Source organism: Mesoplodon mirus (genome assembly GCF_964341445.2).
Source record: "Mesoplodon mirus genome assembly, chromosome: 2".
NCBI lineage: Eukaryota > Metazoa > Chordata > Mammalia > Artiodactyla > Ziphiidae > Mesoplodon > Mesoplodon mirus.
This window is the reverse complement of record NC_138977.1, coordinates 120,051,868-120,067,959: the sequence shown is the minus strand read 5'-3', so window position 1 is coordinate 120,067,959 and position 16,092 is coordinate 120,051,868. Positions and strand designations below refer to the sequence as shown.

Here is a 16,092-nt window from a genome sequence, read left to right as displayed (position 1 = left end):
CAGAAACCCCTTACCCATTAGCAGTCACTCCCCAGCTCCCTTCCCCCACCCCAAGGCAGCTACTAAGCTGCTTTCTGTCTCCATGGATTTGCCTGTTATAGAAACAGGAGCGTGCAGTGTGCGGCCTATTGTGACTGGATTCTTTCACTTAGCATAATGTTTCAAGGTTAATCTGTGTCATAGCATCTATCAGCACTTTACTCCTTTTTATGGCTGAATAATGTTTTATTGTACATACGTACCATTTTGTTTATGCATTCGTCAGTTGATGGACATTTGGGTTGTTTCTACTTGGCTAAAAATAACACTGCTGTGAACATTCGTACAAGTCTGTGTGTGAACATACGCTTTCAGTTCAGTTCTCTTGGGTATATACCTAGGAGTGGAATTGCTGGGTCAAATGTCAGGTAGTATTCTGAAACACTAGAAGCCTGGGAAGAAAGTTGAGACTTATAGATCAAATTTATGATGAAACCTCTGTATGGTTTTCTATGGAGTTTTGGATGGGATATATACTGCTTAAATATTATAAGAATAAGTAAAAATAATCAGAAGCCTTTAATGGGGTTTCCTTGTATATGTTCTAATAGGAGAAGAAGAGAAAAATAACACATTACATAAAACCAACCTACAAACTTCTCTCTTACTGGCAGCTGATTTTGTAAATAATTCTAATTGGATTTCATCCAAGCAGAAGCAGAAGCAGAAGGGGAAGCCATTGTTTGATGGAATATGGCAGTAGATTGAAAATTTTCACCTTGGGGATTATTCACTGAAAATAGCGGATGTCCTTTTCATCAAGTTGAAACATAACTTGTTTAAACATCCTTTTACCTAGATGTGACCAAAAATGCTTTCGGTGTTTGGGGCCAGATGTCGTTGAGCTTTCTCTATGGTATATACTGAAACCTAATTTCTATGGAGTAGAAATGGTGCCCTCACGTCTGGGGTAACTTAATCAAACACATCCCAAGGAAAACTTAAATAATGACTTTAGATATACTTGAAAACGTAATATTTGACAGCCACCCAGCTTAATAGAGATTGATACAAACAGATGAATTTTGAGGGCTCTTGTTCCACACCTTCTTTTTTTCCCCTATAAAAAATAAATCAGATAACCATAAGACCTCTGATTCTGAACTTCATCAGTTTGAACTCTAATCTTGTAAAAATATGCCTTTCTTAGTGGACTTAAATCCAAAGTACTATAAATAAAGGACAATTAGATAGCTCTGAACATTTGAATACCAAATTTTAGAATGTTTTTGGCAAAGCACTTAGAGTTTCATAAAGCTAATGAGGAGGAACAGGGAGAGATTACTATAAGCAATTTACTAAGCATTTGAATCTCTTCTATACATGAAGTGCTGTCTTTGGGAATGGAGGAAGGAGCAAAGTTGTAACAAAAGGATGATTCTTGCCTTCACAGTTCCAGGGTGCAACATTGGTGATCACACAGCTTTTATAATACAGAGGTTACTGAAGCATTTAATTGTAGTATAAGCTTTACGTAGTAGGTTTGAAGAAATGAGTGCTGCCTTGATGGGAGTGTCTCAAAACGTTTAAACTTTTGTTTACAGGTAGAAGAAGATTTGAGAGAGGGCAACATAGGCACAGACTAGCACAGAATCATGAAAGAAAACAGTATCAGAGACTAGAGAATAAGGTGAACGAAGCATGGAGAAAAGCTGACCTAGGGATTTAGTGGGAAAAAAAGTGAGAAAAAGTGAATATGTTTTATATAGAGTTGAATGTGAAGAAGCAGGCAAGGTGGGAAGAGCTTGAGCTTTTGAATTATAGAAATGTTTTTTCACCACTCCTTATGTGACCTGGGTGAATTTCTGAATTTCTTAGAACCCCAATTTGTTCATCCATAAAGGAAGGGTAGTATAACCTTGGCTACATAAGGTTATAATGAGGTTTAAAAAGATGGATATAAAGTACCAGATACATTGTCTTACATATAATTGGTAGTACCTAAGTCAAGACTTAGGTACTACCAATATTTTATTTATATATTTTAAGAAATCTTGTTGGAGGCTGCTGAGTATATACCCAAAAGAATTGAAAGCAGGGACTCGAGCAGATATTTGCACACCCATCTTCATAGCAGCATTAGTCACCATACCCAAAAAGTAGAAGCAACCCAAGTGTCCATCAGCAGGTGAATGGATAAACCCAGTGTGGTCTATTCATGCAGTGGAGTATTATTCAGCCTTATAAAGGAAGGGAATTCTGACACATGCTGCAACATGGATAAATGCTCAGTGAAATAAGCCAGTCACAAAGGGACAAATACCATATGATTCCATTTATATGGAATATGGTACCCAGAGGGGTTGAATCCATAGAGACAAAGTAGAATGCTGGCCGTTAGAGGCCGAGGGGGAGGGAATGAGAAATTTTTTAATGGGAATAGAGATTCAGTTTTGTTTTTGTCTGTCTGTGTCTTCTGGGGCCACACCACGCGGCTCGTGGGATCTTAGTTCCCTGACCAGGGATCGAACCCGCGCCCTCAGCAGTGAAAGCATGGAGTCCTAACCACTGGACCGCCAGGGAACTCCCGAGATTCAGTTTTGTAAGATAAAAAGAGTTCTGGAGATAGACGGTGGTTTTGGTTGCACAACAGTGTCAGTGAACCTAATGCGACACATCTGTACACTTAAAAAATGGCTAAAATGGTAAATTTTATGTTCTTTACCCTATTTGGTGAATTTAATATTTTTTCATGTGCATTTATTCATGAGACTGCAAACATTTTAGCAGCATCATTCAGGAGTGCTTTGTTGCAGAAGCAAATGGCAATCCTGTTTGCCATATAATTTAGTTTCACTAAGATGGATTTTTTTTGCCATTTCAGTAGGAAGAATAGTTCATACCAATCTAAATCTGAAAAGTACCATGGAGATCATGGTGTCTAGTACTTTTGTTTTATAGTTGAGGCACAGTCCTGGAAGTTGGTTGTACTTAGTTGATTTTATTAACTACAAATCATTTTTTAAAATATAATCATTAAAATAATTTCCATGTTTTGAATTGGCTCATGTGGATAAAACAATTCTACAACTAATGAATTCAGCCAGATATCTTTTTCCATTCACAAAGAAGTGATGTTTTACCAATATGTTCTCCTGTAGTTAGCATCTTTGTTAAATATAGTTCATTCAGAATCAGGAATAGTATTAAAAATACTATCTTGCTTTTTCACTGCTTGTTTTCTTTTTAAAAATTCTTTCTCTTCCATTGCTGTACTTTGAAACTTGAAATTACTTCTTTTTAATTATGCAGGGCATTTCAACTCTGTTGTCCCTGCCCTAAGCTGAACCCCATTTCTCCCCTTGCACGTCAAACACTCCTTAAAGGACTCTGTTAAGCAAAGGTACATCTACTCTGGGATACTTTTCTTAAGCATTGTGGGATAGATACGTCCTGGAATTTAAGTCTTTCCTTGAACGGAATCAAATTCTTAGACATAATTTTTCCCCAGTGATCTCCTGTAAGCAGAATAGCACAGTATAACAGTACTCCCATGAGAATGGTTTAAACCAGCTTGCTTAGAGAGCTGAGGTGATAAGAATCCTTTTGATGTTGTTTTAAGTTGCAAGTTTTTCCTGTTTCCTACTGTCTTTATTTATAATCATAGTGTATATATTATGTTTTAATTTTTACTTATTTCTTTATTGTATTTTGGTTTTTTTCCAAAATGGTCATTTTCCTATTTATTAAATGTCCCTATGAAACATAACTTAAAATTACTAAATAGTTTTTCAAAAATGGATCTGCCTTATTTAATTATGTGTTTGTGCCTGTTACATTAGGCACAAGGGATAAGCAGTGAACAAGGTAGTTCCCTAGCAAGGGATAGAAATGGATGGTAGATAAGGAATTCGACGTTAATTTTTTAATACTTAAAAATTTTTTATTTTATTTTATTTTATTTTATTTTATTTATTTATTTCAGCCGCACTGGGTCTTAGTTTCGGCACATGGGCTCTTAGTTTCAGCATATGGGATCCAGTTCCCTGAACCCGGGCCCCCTGCATTGGGAGCGCAGAGTCTTAACCACTGGACCACCAGGGAAGTCCTGGAATTTTACATTATTTAAATGCAACTTTGACCTAATTGTCCATCGACAGATGAATGCTTAAAGAAGATGTGGCACATATATACAATGGAATATTACTCGGCCATAAAAAGAAATGAAATTGAGTTATTTGTAGTGAGGTGGGTGGACCTAGAGTCTGTCATACAGAGTGAAGTAAGTCAGAAAAACAAATAACCATATGCTAATGCATATATATGGAATCTAAAAAAAAAACTGGTACTGATAAACCTAGTGGCAGGGCAGGAGTAAAGATGTAGACATAGAGAATGTACTTGAGGACATGGGGAGAGGGAAGGGTAAGCTGGGACGAAGTGAGAGAGTGGCATGGACATATATACACTACCAAATGTGAAATAGATAGCTAGTGGGAAGCAGCCGCATAGCACAGGGAGATCAGCTCGGTGCTTTGTGACCACCTAGAGGGGTGGGATAGGAAGGGTGGGAGGGAGACACAAGAGGGAGGGGATATGGGGATATATGTATGCATATGGCTGATTCACTTTGTTGTACAGCAGAAACTAACACAGTATTGTGAAGCAATTATACTCCAATAAAGATGTATTTAAAATAAATAAATACAACTTTGATTAGTGCCACAAAGTAAAGGCACATGGTACTATGAAAACATAATAAGGGCTTGACTTAGAATGGGGTGGTGTCAGACAGTTTCTTCAAAGGTTCTGTTTGATGGAATTTGAAAGGATTAGTAGTAATTAAACGGGTGAAAGAGGGAGGAGGGCATTGAGGGAAGGCTGAGGGCCAGCAAACGAAACCCCTTGAAATCAGAGAAGGAGCATTGTGGGTGTGGAATGAAAAAGGGAGAGCACAGAGAGTCAAGGAGAGGAGACAGGTGTGTGCGTTGTACGTGCACTTAAGCGTGAGCACGTGAGCACTCTGCCTCACCAGACACGCCGTTCCACTGTTTGAAGTCAGGGTTCTCCAGAGAAGCCGAACCAACAGGAGCCATGGGGGTGGGGGAGGGAGTGGGATAGGTAGATAGTAACTTATTTGAAGGAATTGGCTCACATGATTCGGGAGCTAGCAAGTATGAAATGTGTAGGGCAGGCCAGCAGGCTGGAATTTCATGGAAGAGTTGATGTTGCAGTCTTGAGTCTGAAGTCTGCAGGCTGGAGACTCAGGCAGGGTGTCTTTGTGGCAGATTTCCCAACCAGTTGCTTGGTTGGGAAGCCTCATTCTTTGTTCTTAAGGCCTTCAGTTGATGGGATGATTGTCTCTCCCCACCCCACCCCATTATGGAGGGTCATCTGCTTTACTCTGAGTCCATTGATTTAAGTGTTAATCACATCTAGAAAATACTTTCACAGCCACATTTAGACAGGTGTTTGACAGAACAGCTGGGCACCATAGCTAGCCAAATGGACCGTCACACATAGTGTTACCATGAGAGAATAGATGAGAGACGGGTTCAGTTTAAGTGATACCCCCACTTCTGACTGATTTCTTCTGCCTTGACACACTGGAATTTGCACCTTGTCTGTCAAATCAGCTTGAGATTATAGGTATATACATATGGCCATCCTCCATCTATGGGTACACTGGCTTATACCCATTAATCTTGATAATTAGTGTTCACGTGAGGAAATCATCGAGCCTCACCATGAAGCCCTGGGAAAGCTTGTGTGCACCACGTTCAACTGATAGAATCTTAGTTTTTATGCTCTCTCCCCCATCAATTACCACATGTATGACAAGAACCTTGATACTTGTATTTGATTCCAGCATTTAAAACACTACTGTTTTTGCTCAACGTGGCTGTGAAGTGTAAGCCAACTACAGGAATTTGGGGGCAGGATTATGCCTAGAAATATTGAAGAAGTAGTGTTTTATATTAACTGTAGGAAAATTCATATTATAGAGTACGTACAAGCCTTGTACTGTTGCTAATTTAAAGGATATTTATATGGGTTTACATACCCATCTTTGAAATGTGTAACTACGTGAGTTATAACTTGACCATAGCGTGAGTTGAGGCTGATGATGGTTGGTGGAGGGTGAAATTAAGCAGGTGTTTATAAACCATGTTAGTGATTTTGCTCCGTATTCTGAGAGCCATGGAAGGCTATTTGGGCTTCAAGCCGGGGAGTGATGTGGTCATAGTTATTAAAAAGGCAAACAGTCTGTGGTGTGAGAATGGATAAGAAGAGGGAAAACGATGGAAGGAAGGGCAGGCAGGAGGCTCTTAGAATTGGCAAAACGAAGAGGACTAGGCTTGGAAGGAAGATTGTGAACGCATTGTTGGACATGTTGATTTTGAGGTCCCTCTGATGGGGTTGTCAAATACGCATTTGGATACATGTGACTCGAAGCCAGAGATGTAAAGTTGAGGGATTGAAGCCAAGTATAGGTAAATTTGAGAGCCTAGGATTAATTGAGGCAGAGACTAAGAAGACATGGCCAGAGAGTTAGAAGAAAGGGGAACTAGGAGATGATGCCATCGAAGGAACCAAAGGGGAGCTTGTTTAAAGAAGGGAAAAAGTGGTCAAAATGCTGAACGCTGCTACGGTTAAGACTGAAAAAATGTCCATTAGACTCACCAACTATGATAACTTTAAGTGAAAGCTGTTTTGGTGTAGAGATGCACTTAAGCTAGAAGGAAGTAGGCTGAGAAGTGTGAGGTGAGCTTACTGAAATTTAACTGAAGGAGAGGAGAGAGCTGGGGCAGTAGTTGTGAGGAAGGTAGGGCCAGTGGATGGAAGAGATCTGAGAGTGTCGACGCTGATAGCATCCAGTGGAGGACATCAGGTGGAAAACCTCGCACGTGGAAGGGAGAACCCACGTTAAGGTTCCTGCTGGGAGTGTATCTTGATTCTGAGGCTAGGCTTGGTGGCTGGCCTCAAAAGGTGGAACACCTCGTCCATGGTAATAGGGGTGAAGGAGATACATACAGTACCATTTTTTATTTGCCTAAGTCCCTGTTCTGTTCATCAGTGTCCTGCATAGTAATTTGAACAGGGAAAGTTTAATGTAACGAATTAACGGTGTAGGGGACTGCCTTATAAGAGGAAACATGAACTCTGAAGAGTACAGGAGTATCAGACAGGAGGCATCCACTGCCCCAGGGCAGAGGCAGAGCACCCAAGGGAGGAACACATCTCGAGGGGTCCCCCTTCCGTCCCCCGCTGAAGTCGCGGGCCATTGGATGGCTGAGATGCCGTGCTGATGGCATCCCTGGGAAGCTGTCTGTGGGGAGGTGCCGGGCCGGGAGACTCCTTGCCTAGGGAGGTGGCTCCCTGGGAGATGCTCTCTGGGTCACAAAGGGAATCTGCCCCCAAAGAGAGGCCTCGTGCTGCTGCCCACCTGGAGCTGCAGCTTCCCCACGCTTAGAAGGCTGCCGAAGACGGGCACACCAGAACCCGGAAGAGAGCTTTCCCTCCTTTGCTGTCCTCCCAGGGCCCTCTACCAGCAAAGCTCACTAATGTGCCAGCTGGCAAAAGAGAAGCATGTTAGGGTCCACCTCCATTATCTGCACTAATGGAGCTGGGGACAGTAAGTTGACGAGTGGCACTTCTATTATTGATCTTTTACGTTTTTTCAGTTTTTGTTGCTGTAGTGATGGTGATGATGGATATCCTTGTCCATAAATCTTTCTGCACTTCTTCGTCTTTAGCTCTCATTCGTAAGAGCCAATCACGTTAGAGCATATTTAGAGAGGTGATGAGTGGTTCTTAAGAGTTGCTGTTTGCTTTTGTATGCCTGAAGTATTTCTGGAAGGAAATGAGAAATACAGATAGTTGTTAGGGAGGGGAACTGGGTTTTATGAACCTATTCATAAAACTAAAATTTTACAAAAATTTAATTATAAATGTTAAGGGATGTTATCTGTTTTGTTAAACTCAACTTCATTGTTTCATTTCTCAGCATGTTACGGTTTATTAAACAAAGTGTCCTATCATGTCTTACTCTGTCAGCAGGAGACACTTATTTTCTAATCTTACTTTAGCATCATTTGCTGCTCAAAATGAGTCAGGGTATTTTCATTTAGTTGTTTCCTCTTATTGCTATAAAAACCAGGTCATGCATTTCCTTTTGTGTCTTTGACCCTAGTGTGGCATTTGTGACAATACCACAGTGGTCAGCCTTCTCAACACTGTTGCTGCCAGGCCTGATTTTTAGTGTCAGCTGCTGGGAGGCTCTGTGAGTGCAGGACTGTCAGGAGAAGTGTTAGAGAGAGAACTTGAATACCGATGACCCTACCAAGTTCTGAGTTTTCTTTCTGAATTTGTTCCCCTCTTCCTGTTTTTACAATAACGCCTTTAAAAAGAAGACTGAGTTTCTTAACCTGACAGTAATGATAATCATTTTACGAAATACTTTTTCCCTGTAAGTATTACCTTATAGATTAAGACATAATAAAGTAATGCTGAAAATTGTGACGATAGAATTTGGTTGTTTTGAAACACTTGAAAAAGTATTTATAGTACTATTTTCGACCTTCACCGAGATGTATTTTTAATTCAGTGAGGACTCTGTAGAATTTACATCTGGTACATCTGGTATTATTCATTAGCTTTTTTTTTTTTTTTTAAACGTAAACTACTGAAGCAGAAAAGATTGATTTTGAAGTATGAGGAAAACAGTATTCTGAATTTTGACACTTTAGTCTGCATTATTTACTGTGTTTTTTTACCTATTAAAATTTTAGGAAAGAGCCAAATGATCTTTAATTTTATGTCTCATTTGATTGAATCATTGTCTGTTTTGCTGCTGAAGGGAGCAAAAAATAATCTGTATAGTTTCTTTTAAAGCCTATCAGAATTTTTGTAATAGCTCTTTCTTAAATTCTTCAAAAAATATTTCTCTGAAAATCTTTGCCATTTCTCTGTCGGAAAGAGTAGATTTTTAAGACAAATGGGCTCATGAAGCACGAAGAAGAAATTGAACACCTTTGTACTTGAGCTGTCTAAAGTTCAGCCACAGAAATGTTTGCGCGTTCAGTGTAGTCCCCACCATCTATCCCCAGGTGGTCCCGTGTGTTCTTTCTAAGACCCGAATCTAGGGCTAATATTCATAGGAGGCACCCGTTAAGCTTTTGTTGAGCTAGGTGATGATTAGTTTGAAGTTCTTTATTATGACGTTCTTATTAATTCAGTGGTTGTTCCTTAGTAATTTCTTGGTTGGTTTTTCAGGACTGCAGGAATATGTGGAGGCTGTCTCTTTTCAACACTTCATCAAAACACGATCACTTATCAGTATGGATGAAATTAATAAACAATTGATTTTTTCCACAGAAGACAATGGGAAAGAAAATAAGACTGTAAGAATTTAAAATCATATTGCACATTTATTACATAATTTATATAACAGTATAATGATTGTAGGCGGTTTATTGGCTTATGATGCTAAGAATATCGAGATGGGAAGGTTCTTTCTACAGTGTGATTTCATAGATTCCCAACTAGGGAAATGCTCTTTTTAAATATTTTAGTTAGTGGCTCAAACAACCATGGGTATGTTGGAGGGAGACATTACTCTTTACATAAAGCATTATTGAGTAATTACGTAAGTCCACTTTTGGTTTTACTGTGTATTTTACTATGTGCCCTTTATAAGCGCTATCTCATTTAATCCTTTTTTTAACCTTATGCGGTAAGAATTATTACCCTCATTTTTCAAAAAAGGCCTTTAGGGAGTTTAAGTAACTTACCAAAACCCAGTCAACTAGTAAGCGTGACAGGTAACTTTGAAACCAGGTGTCTTGAATCCAGAGTCATGAGTGTCCTTGTCCACTCTGCCAGTGTTTCTCACCATGTGCCCCAGGGACCCCTGTGCCAGGTATCTACCTCAAAGGAGTGTTTTAAAGGATTTGATTTAAAGGTTTTAAATTAGGTAGCATACAGCGCATGCCACATAAGTGCTCCATAGTTACTTGTCATTATCAGTGTCAGTATCAAGTTGTTATTACAGAGTGAGAGATGTTCATTCCTGAGTTCATAATTCTTTTATCTGAAATATTACATAGCTTCTCTAAATTAAGAAAAGAGAAATTTTGGCAGTTCAGCTTTTAAATAAATACTATTTTTCCCCCCTGGGTTTCAAGGTACAGTATTCAGGCCATGAGGTAAAATTTTGAATATTTGGTAACCTCCTGAGATACCAGTACACATAAAGATACAATTAAACAGTTTTTTTCCTTTCTTTATTTTTCATCAGTTTTTCTTTCATTATTATTTTTTAAAAAATCAGAGTTAGGATAGGCAGGCAGAAAGTGGAAGAAGCTATGGAAATCGTCTTTTCTTGAATGTTAATGAAACGTTAATTTTGAAAAGTGAGACTTAATTTGGCATGACAGATATAACTTACTATCAAGGAAACCATGTATTGTCTCAGTTTTAAAAATCATGTGAAGTTTATTAAGGAGGAAATTCATCTTGAGAAGTAAAATTCCTTCATATCTTTTATTTATTTAGTAAAGATTGAATTACGGAAAGAAGTAAGGTATGCCTGTTTGACCCTGCTTCTTCAATATATCAGGCAAATTACCATGCCTCCCTTTCAAAGTTCTCTCTAGTTCAGAATGGAGATATAAAGGCAGAAAGGTAAAGAAAAGCTGAGAGTTAAAACACTATTCTGAGGATTTAGGTAGTAAATTATTGTAAGATTAAGGTGTCATACTATTCATATACATATAGTTCTCAAAATGTGAAGAACACATTCATAAATAATTTTTCCTTTTAGTGCTAAAGATTGTTCTTGGTGCTGAAAATTCTGGGAATTCAGTAGGGGGGAAGGTATTTTGCTCTGACATGCCTATTGAGAGTAGTATCAAAACCATTTAATTTTTTTTAACTTTTTATTATGAAAAATTTCAAATACACAAGAAAGTGGAGAGAATAGTAGCACATGAACATCCATATACCCACTACCTGGATTCAGTAATTAACATTTTGCCATATTTGCTTCATCTAAATGTTTTTTGCTAAACTACTTAAAGTTATGGATGTCACGATGTTTTACCCCTAAATACTTCAGGTCCATCTTGAAAAACTGCCTTTTTTTTTTTTTTTTTTTTTTTGCGGTACACGGGCCTCTCACCGTTGTGGCCTCTCCCCTTGCAGAGCACAGGCTCCAGACGCGCAGGCTCAGCAGCCATGGCTCACAGGCCCAGCCGCTCTGCGGCACGTGGGATCCTCCCGGACCGGGGCACGAACCCGTGTCCCCTGCATCAGCAGGCGGACTCTCAACCACTGCGCCACCAGGGAAGCCCGAAAAACTGTTTTTTAAGTAATTTTCTTTTCCCTAGTTTCTAATATGTATTATCAGTAAAGCAGAATTTATTTCCTTGACAATTAGTTGAAATTTGTTCGTTTTTTAACACAGTTTTTTCTTCAAAATCAACTTCTTAGTTTATAATCAGGGAACTCCTTCTGTCTAATGAGAGAAACAAAGAACATTAATGTTTTCTTAAGCAAAAGTTACTTTTATAAATGACTTTATGAAAATGCCGGCCGCCTCCCCACCTCCTCTACCCTCACCACCCACAGTCTGTCCTTTCCAAAAAGATGCCAGTTCTCTTAACAGTTAATAGAAACAACACATAGCAGGTCAGGATAATTGGGAATTATGTCAGAATAATTGGGAAGCTGACTTTGTATACTTACCCAGTTCTACCATTAACTAGTTATATTGCCTACAGTGTTTCTTGGACCTCATTCTTATACTCTACATTGAGAAGGGTGGAACAGATGGTCTCTGAAGAGTCCAACATTGCTAGGATTCATGTGCTGGATACAGAGCAACCAGAGTCATCTTAATAAAACCTAAATTTGACTCTGTCATTTCCTTGCTTAATTCTCAACGACTCTGTTACCTATAGGTAAAGCTCTAATTTCTTAATGTGACTTTGTCCCCTCGCTCTATCTTTCTAGACTCATCCTGTACTACTTCTTACTTTAAATTTTACTCAAAAGAAATACCTCACTAGTTCCTTAAACATACAGCTCGATTCTCACCTGCACGCCTTTGCAGTTCCCTCTGCCTAAAATGTCCTCCAATATAATTGCACCCCACCTAGCTAAGTGTCATACAGACTTTTAATAACGATTTAGACATTGCCTCTTTTAGACAGAATCCAATAGAGAAATTGATGTGGAGAGAGGAGACTGACATGGTGATGGTAATGGTGATAGCAGCTAACATTTATTGAGTATTTACTTTGTGTTGGGCATTATGCCAAGAACTTGGTAAATGTTATCTCATCCTTAAAATAAACCTCTGAGGTAGGTACTGTTATCCCATTTTACAGATGAGGAAACTGAGGTTTAGATGAAATAACTTGCCCAAGGGCATACACCTTATGAAGCAAGGTCCTGGAAGAGGTGGGAGGAGATGGGTCAAGGTCATTTGGAAGAGTTAACCTCAAACAAGAGGAGGGACAACTCATCATCTGAGACTGGAGGATAGAAGGTAAAGATGGATGTGGACATAAATAAGTTTTTTTGTTTGTTTTTTAAGGATAAGGTAATTGAGAGAGCTTGTGCCAGGTGGTCTGGCAGATAACCAGGCCAGTGAAAGTAGGCAAGATTGTTTACTGAGAGTGAAGAGGTTTGGGATTGAGTAAGGGCTGAGGAGGAGAGTGGTGAAGGTTTGGCGTAGTGTTTGAAGAGACTGGAGACAACCATCTAAGAAATAAGCAAAAGGACTGGTGAGTAATTTGTAGTGGTACAAGCGCTCTACAGTTGTGAGTGTTATTTTTTAGCCCAGTGGTACTCAGCCACTTGAATAAAGCACTATCAAGAGTAGATTTTTAATACTGATTTAGGGTTGTGTTTTTGCTGGGCAGGTGCAGTAGAAAAATAGGAGCCTAAAGGAACCGAGGCGGATGTAGTGAGAGAGTAATAAATCCTGATGGCTAGTGCCGAGGGGGGACAGAAGAGAGGCCAGAAAGGGACTAAGTGATTGAGGAAAACATGACTGGATCCTGAACCTGGAGGGCTTTATGATTTGTCATTTAAATAAGTAAGTCATTGTCTTGCAGTAAAGTCAGTAGGCCTTGTTTAAGAATGTTTTGATTTTATCTTGTATGTCAAGTGAAGTTGGAAATGGTTGATTTTATGATGATACAATATTAGATGTCAAAATTATCTTGAAGTCATAAGTTCAGCTCCCTACTGAGGGCATGAATTCGTCTTGTAACGTCTCGAATGGTCGTTTAACAAAACGGATCATTTTATTTAGAGAAGATTAGTATGATTGACCTGCTGTTGATTTTGTTCCTATATGAGATACATGCATAGTCACTCTTTTTCACAGTGTATTTTCTTTGTGTGTGTGTTTTTTTTTTTTTTAACCAGCCCTCTTCTGATGCACAGGATAAGCAATGCGGTACCTGGAGACTGAAAATCACGCCTGTTGATTACCTTCTGGGAGTGGCTGATTTAACTGGGGAGTTGATGCGAATGTGTATTAACAGTGTCGGGAATGGGGACATTGACACCCCCTTTGAAGTGAGCCAGTTTTTACGTCAGGTTTATGATGGGTTTTCATTCATTGGCAATACTGGACCTTATGAGGTTTCTAAGAAGCTGTATACTTTGAAACAAAGTCTGGCCAAAGTGGAGAATGCTTGTTATGCCTTGAAAGTCAGAGGTTCAGAAATTCCAAAACATATGCTGGCAGATGTCTTTTCAGTTAAAACAGAAATGATTGATCAAGAAGAGGGCATTTCTTAGAGTAACATTACTCAGTTTTCTTTCTCTTAAGAACTCCTAAGAGAGACCAATTTGTAAGACTGTTATTTAGTATATCATTTGACTTTATTGTGGCTTTAGAGATGTTTTCAGTTGTACTTGTTTTAAATTGTATACAAGCTGCACATAAAATTACCGAAACGAATCATTTCTTATATCTTACTCGTGAAAATTTGCATACAAATGTTTGCTTATGTGCCTGTTTGACTTTTTGCTGGCTAAACCTCATCATTTATCTTTGTAAATGTGAACATGCTTCAGAGTGCACTTTCTGCCGTACCTGTTTTAATTTAGTGTGTGTGAATTTTGGAGTGGTAATATTTAGTGGAAGACATTTATAGTTTAAGTTGGTGATTTTTAAAAATATATATTTAGTTATACATCTGGACTTGAGCTTCCTGTTTAAATTTCTGGATAATATTGTGCCAAGCCTCCAAAATAGGCTTAATCCATAGACCAAGAATTTAAAATCACATTACCAGTATACTTTATGAGATATTGTAGTGAGAATTCATGTTATATTCTGGCTAATTTTAGGTCATTTTGAATCCATATGAAACAGCCTTCCAGAAAAATTGACAGGTACCCAGATGGTAGTTTCTACATTTAATTTTTGTCCTTTTTATCACAGAAAGTCTGACAGAGAATTGGCACTAACACTGTAATATTTTCACTGATGTTTGAGTTGAATTATATACTTGCACATACAACTGAAAAGGTAGTGATTATTTAGCAGTTTTTGTTGTTGTTATTATATTTCATTAGGCATGTTTGGAGACTTTCCTATTCTAACATCTATCAGAAATTACATCTAAATAATTATAATGAAGTTTTGAAAATTCTGAAGTATTAAGTTAATCCAAATCTTGATAGTTGTCCAGTTGTGTTAATGCATAGTATGAAAAGTTGCCAAAGAAGATTCATCACGTACAATTCAGCAATAAGACAGTTGTCAACACAGTTGGGAATAGCAAGTAGTATCCCTTATAAGGTAGTAGAAGTAGTCTCACTATTAATATTTAGAATTGGAATTTGCATACTGAAATTAGTTATTTTAGGAATATTAGGAATTAGTTATATTAGGAATTTGCCTACTGAAAATAGTTATACCATTCACTGTGGTGTGAAACTGACTTGAGCATGGCACTGTTGGCTGACAACTAGACATTTCCATTTGGTTTTGTGAGTTTTGAGAACCTAGATACTGGATTTTATTTTTGGAAAGATTAGCAGCTCTGTTTGCCAGGGCTTATTCTTGGAAAGGATAATTTTCCAAAAATGATCACCTAAAGGAAAATAAAATATATACATGCCTAATAGATTAGGTTTGTTTCTTTGTTTCTTTGTTTTGGTGATAGTAAGTTTTTTCGGTTTCCCTACTCGAAGATATACAGCTGAAATATAGTTTTATTACATATTTTTGTTTCCTCTGCCACTTGAAGTTAAATTTATAACGTTAAAAGTAAAGTAATAATGGATTGATGAATGTCTTACAGATGTTTAAAACTGAACTCTTTGAATAAAATATTAAAATACAAAAGTTAAGCTTTTTTTTTTGATCAATTGAGAAATACTTAATCAAACTGTTACAGACTTTTTAGCCTAAACAGGAAACTTGATATAGACTTGCTTAATGTGGAGATTTATGATTTCTTAAAATGGGTCCAGAAGTAGGGAGAGTTTCAGAAAAGACATCTTTTCACATCTCATTGACCTAGACTGGGTAACTTTCCAGTCCCTCAAAACCAGCTAGTGGAAAGGAGGATGAGATCACCTTGATAGATCAAGGTGCCCTTTATCTGAGAGAAGAGCGAACACAAGAAACCGAATTAAGGTGTTGCCATCTTAGGGGAAGGGGAAATGGCCTTTAGGTCCGCAGTCAGCAGTATCTGCTACAGGTGGATTGGTGCCGGCCTATTGATACATTTCTGCATTGCATGTTATATTAATACAGTGGGTGTTAGACCAGGATGGTAGAGGATCTCTAAATACATCCTGAATGTCTCAGTTTTAAAATGGTTGCTCTCATATCGTCACCTGTGGTGATGTTTTTCATCTTTATTATAAAAAGAAACTGGTTCTAGGTAACATGGCAAGTTCCTGAGAAATTCTAAAATAAAATTGGGTTATTTCCTTCATAAGTAATTGCTGCGTATATGAAATCAGTGTTTTTTCCACCATACACATTGCAGAGCCCTAGGGCTTTTTGAAGGTGCTCAAAGAAAGGTGTTATTTAAATGAGGGATTGGTGGAATGGATTTAAAAACTTAATCCAAA

The 16,092-nt window shown here is 38.2% G+C and overlaps 1 protein-coding gene across 4 annotated transcripts in view; it reads left to right on the top strand.

Moving 5' to 3' along the window:
* The window catches only part of TSNAX (translin associated factor X), a 33,718-nt gene extending 18,586 nt beyond the window's left edge, over positions 1-15,132 (top strand). For all 4 annotated transcript variants that reach the window (XM_082638780.1, XM_082638783.1, XM_082638782.1 and 1 more), the window contains 2 exons: positions 9,256-9,383; positions 13,420-15,132. In XM_082638780.1, the coding sequence (XP_082494906.1) occupies positions 9,256-9,383; positions 13,420-13,797 (506 nt within the window). In that variant the 3' untranslated portion in view covers positions 13,798-15,132. The remainder of the gene's footprint in view (positions 1-9,255; positions 9,384-13,419) is intronic.
* Positions 15,133-16,092: the final 960 nt, after the last annotated feature.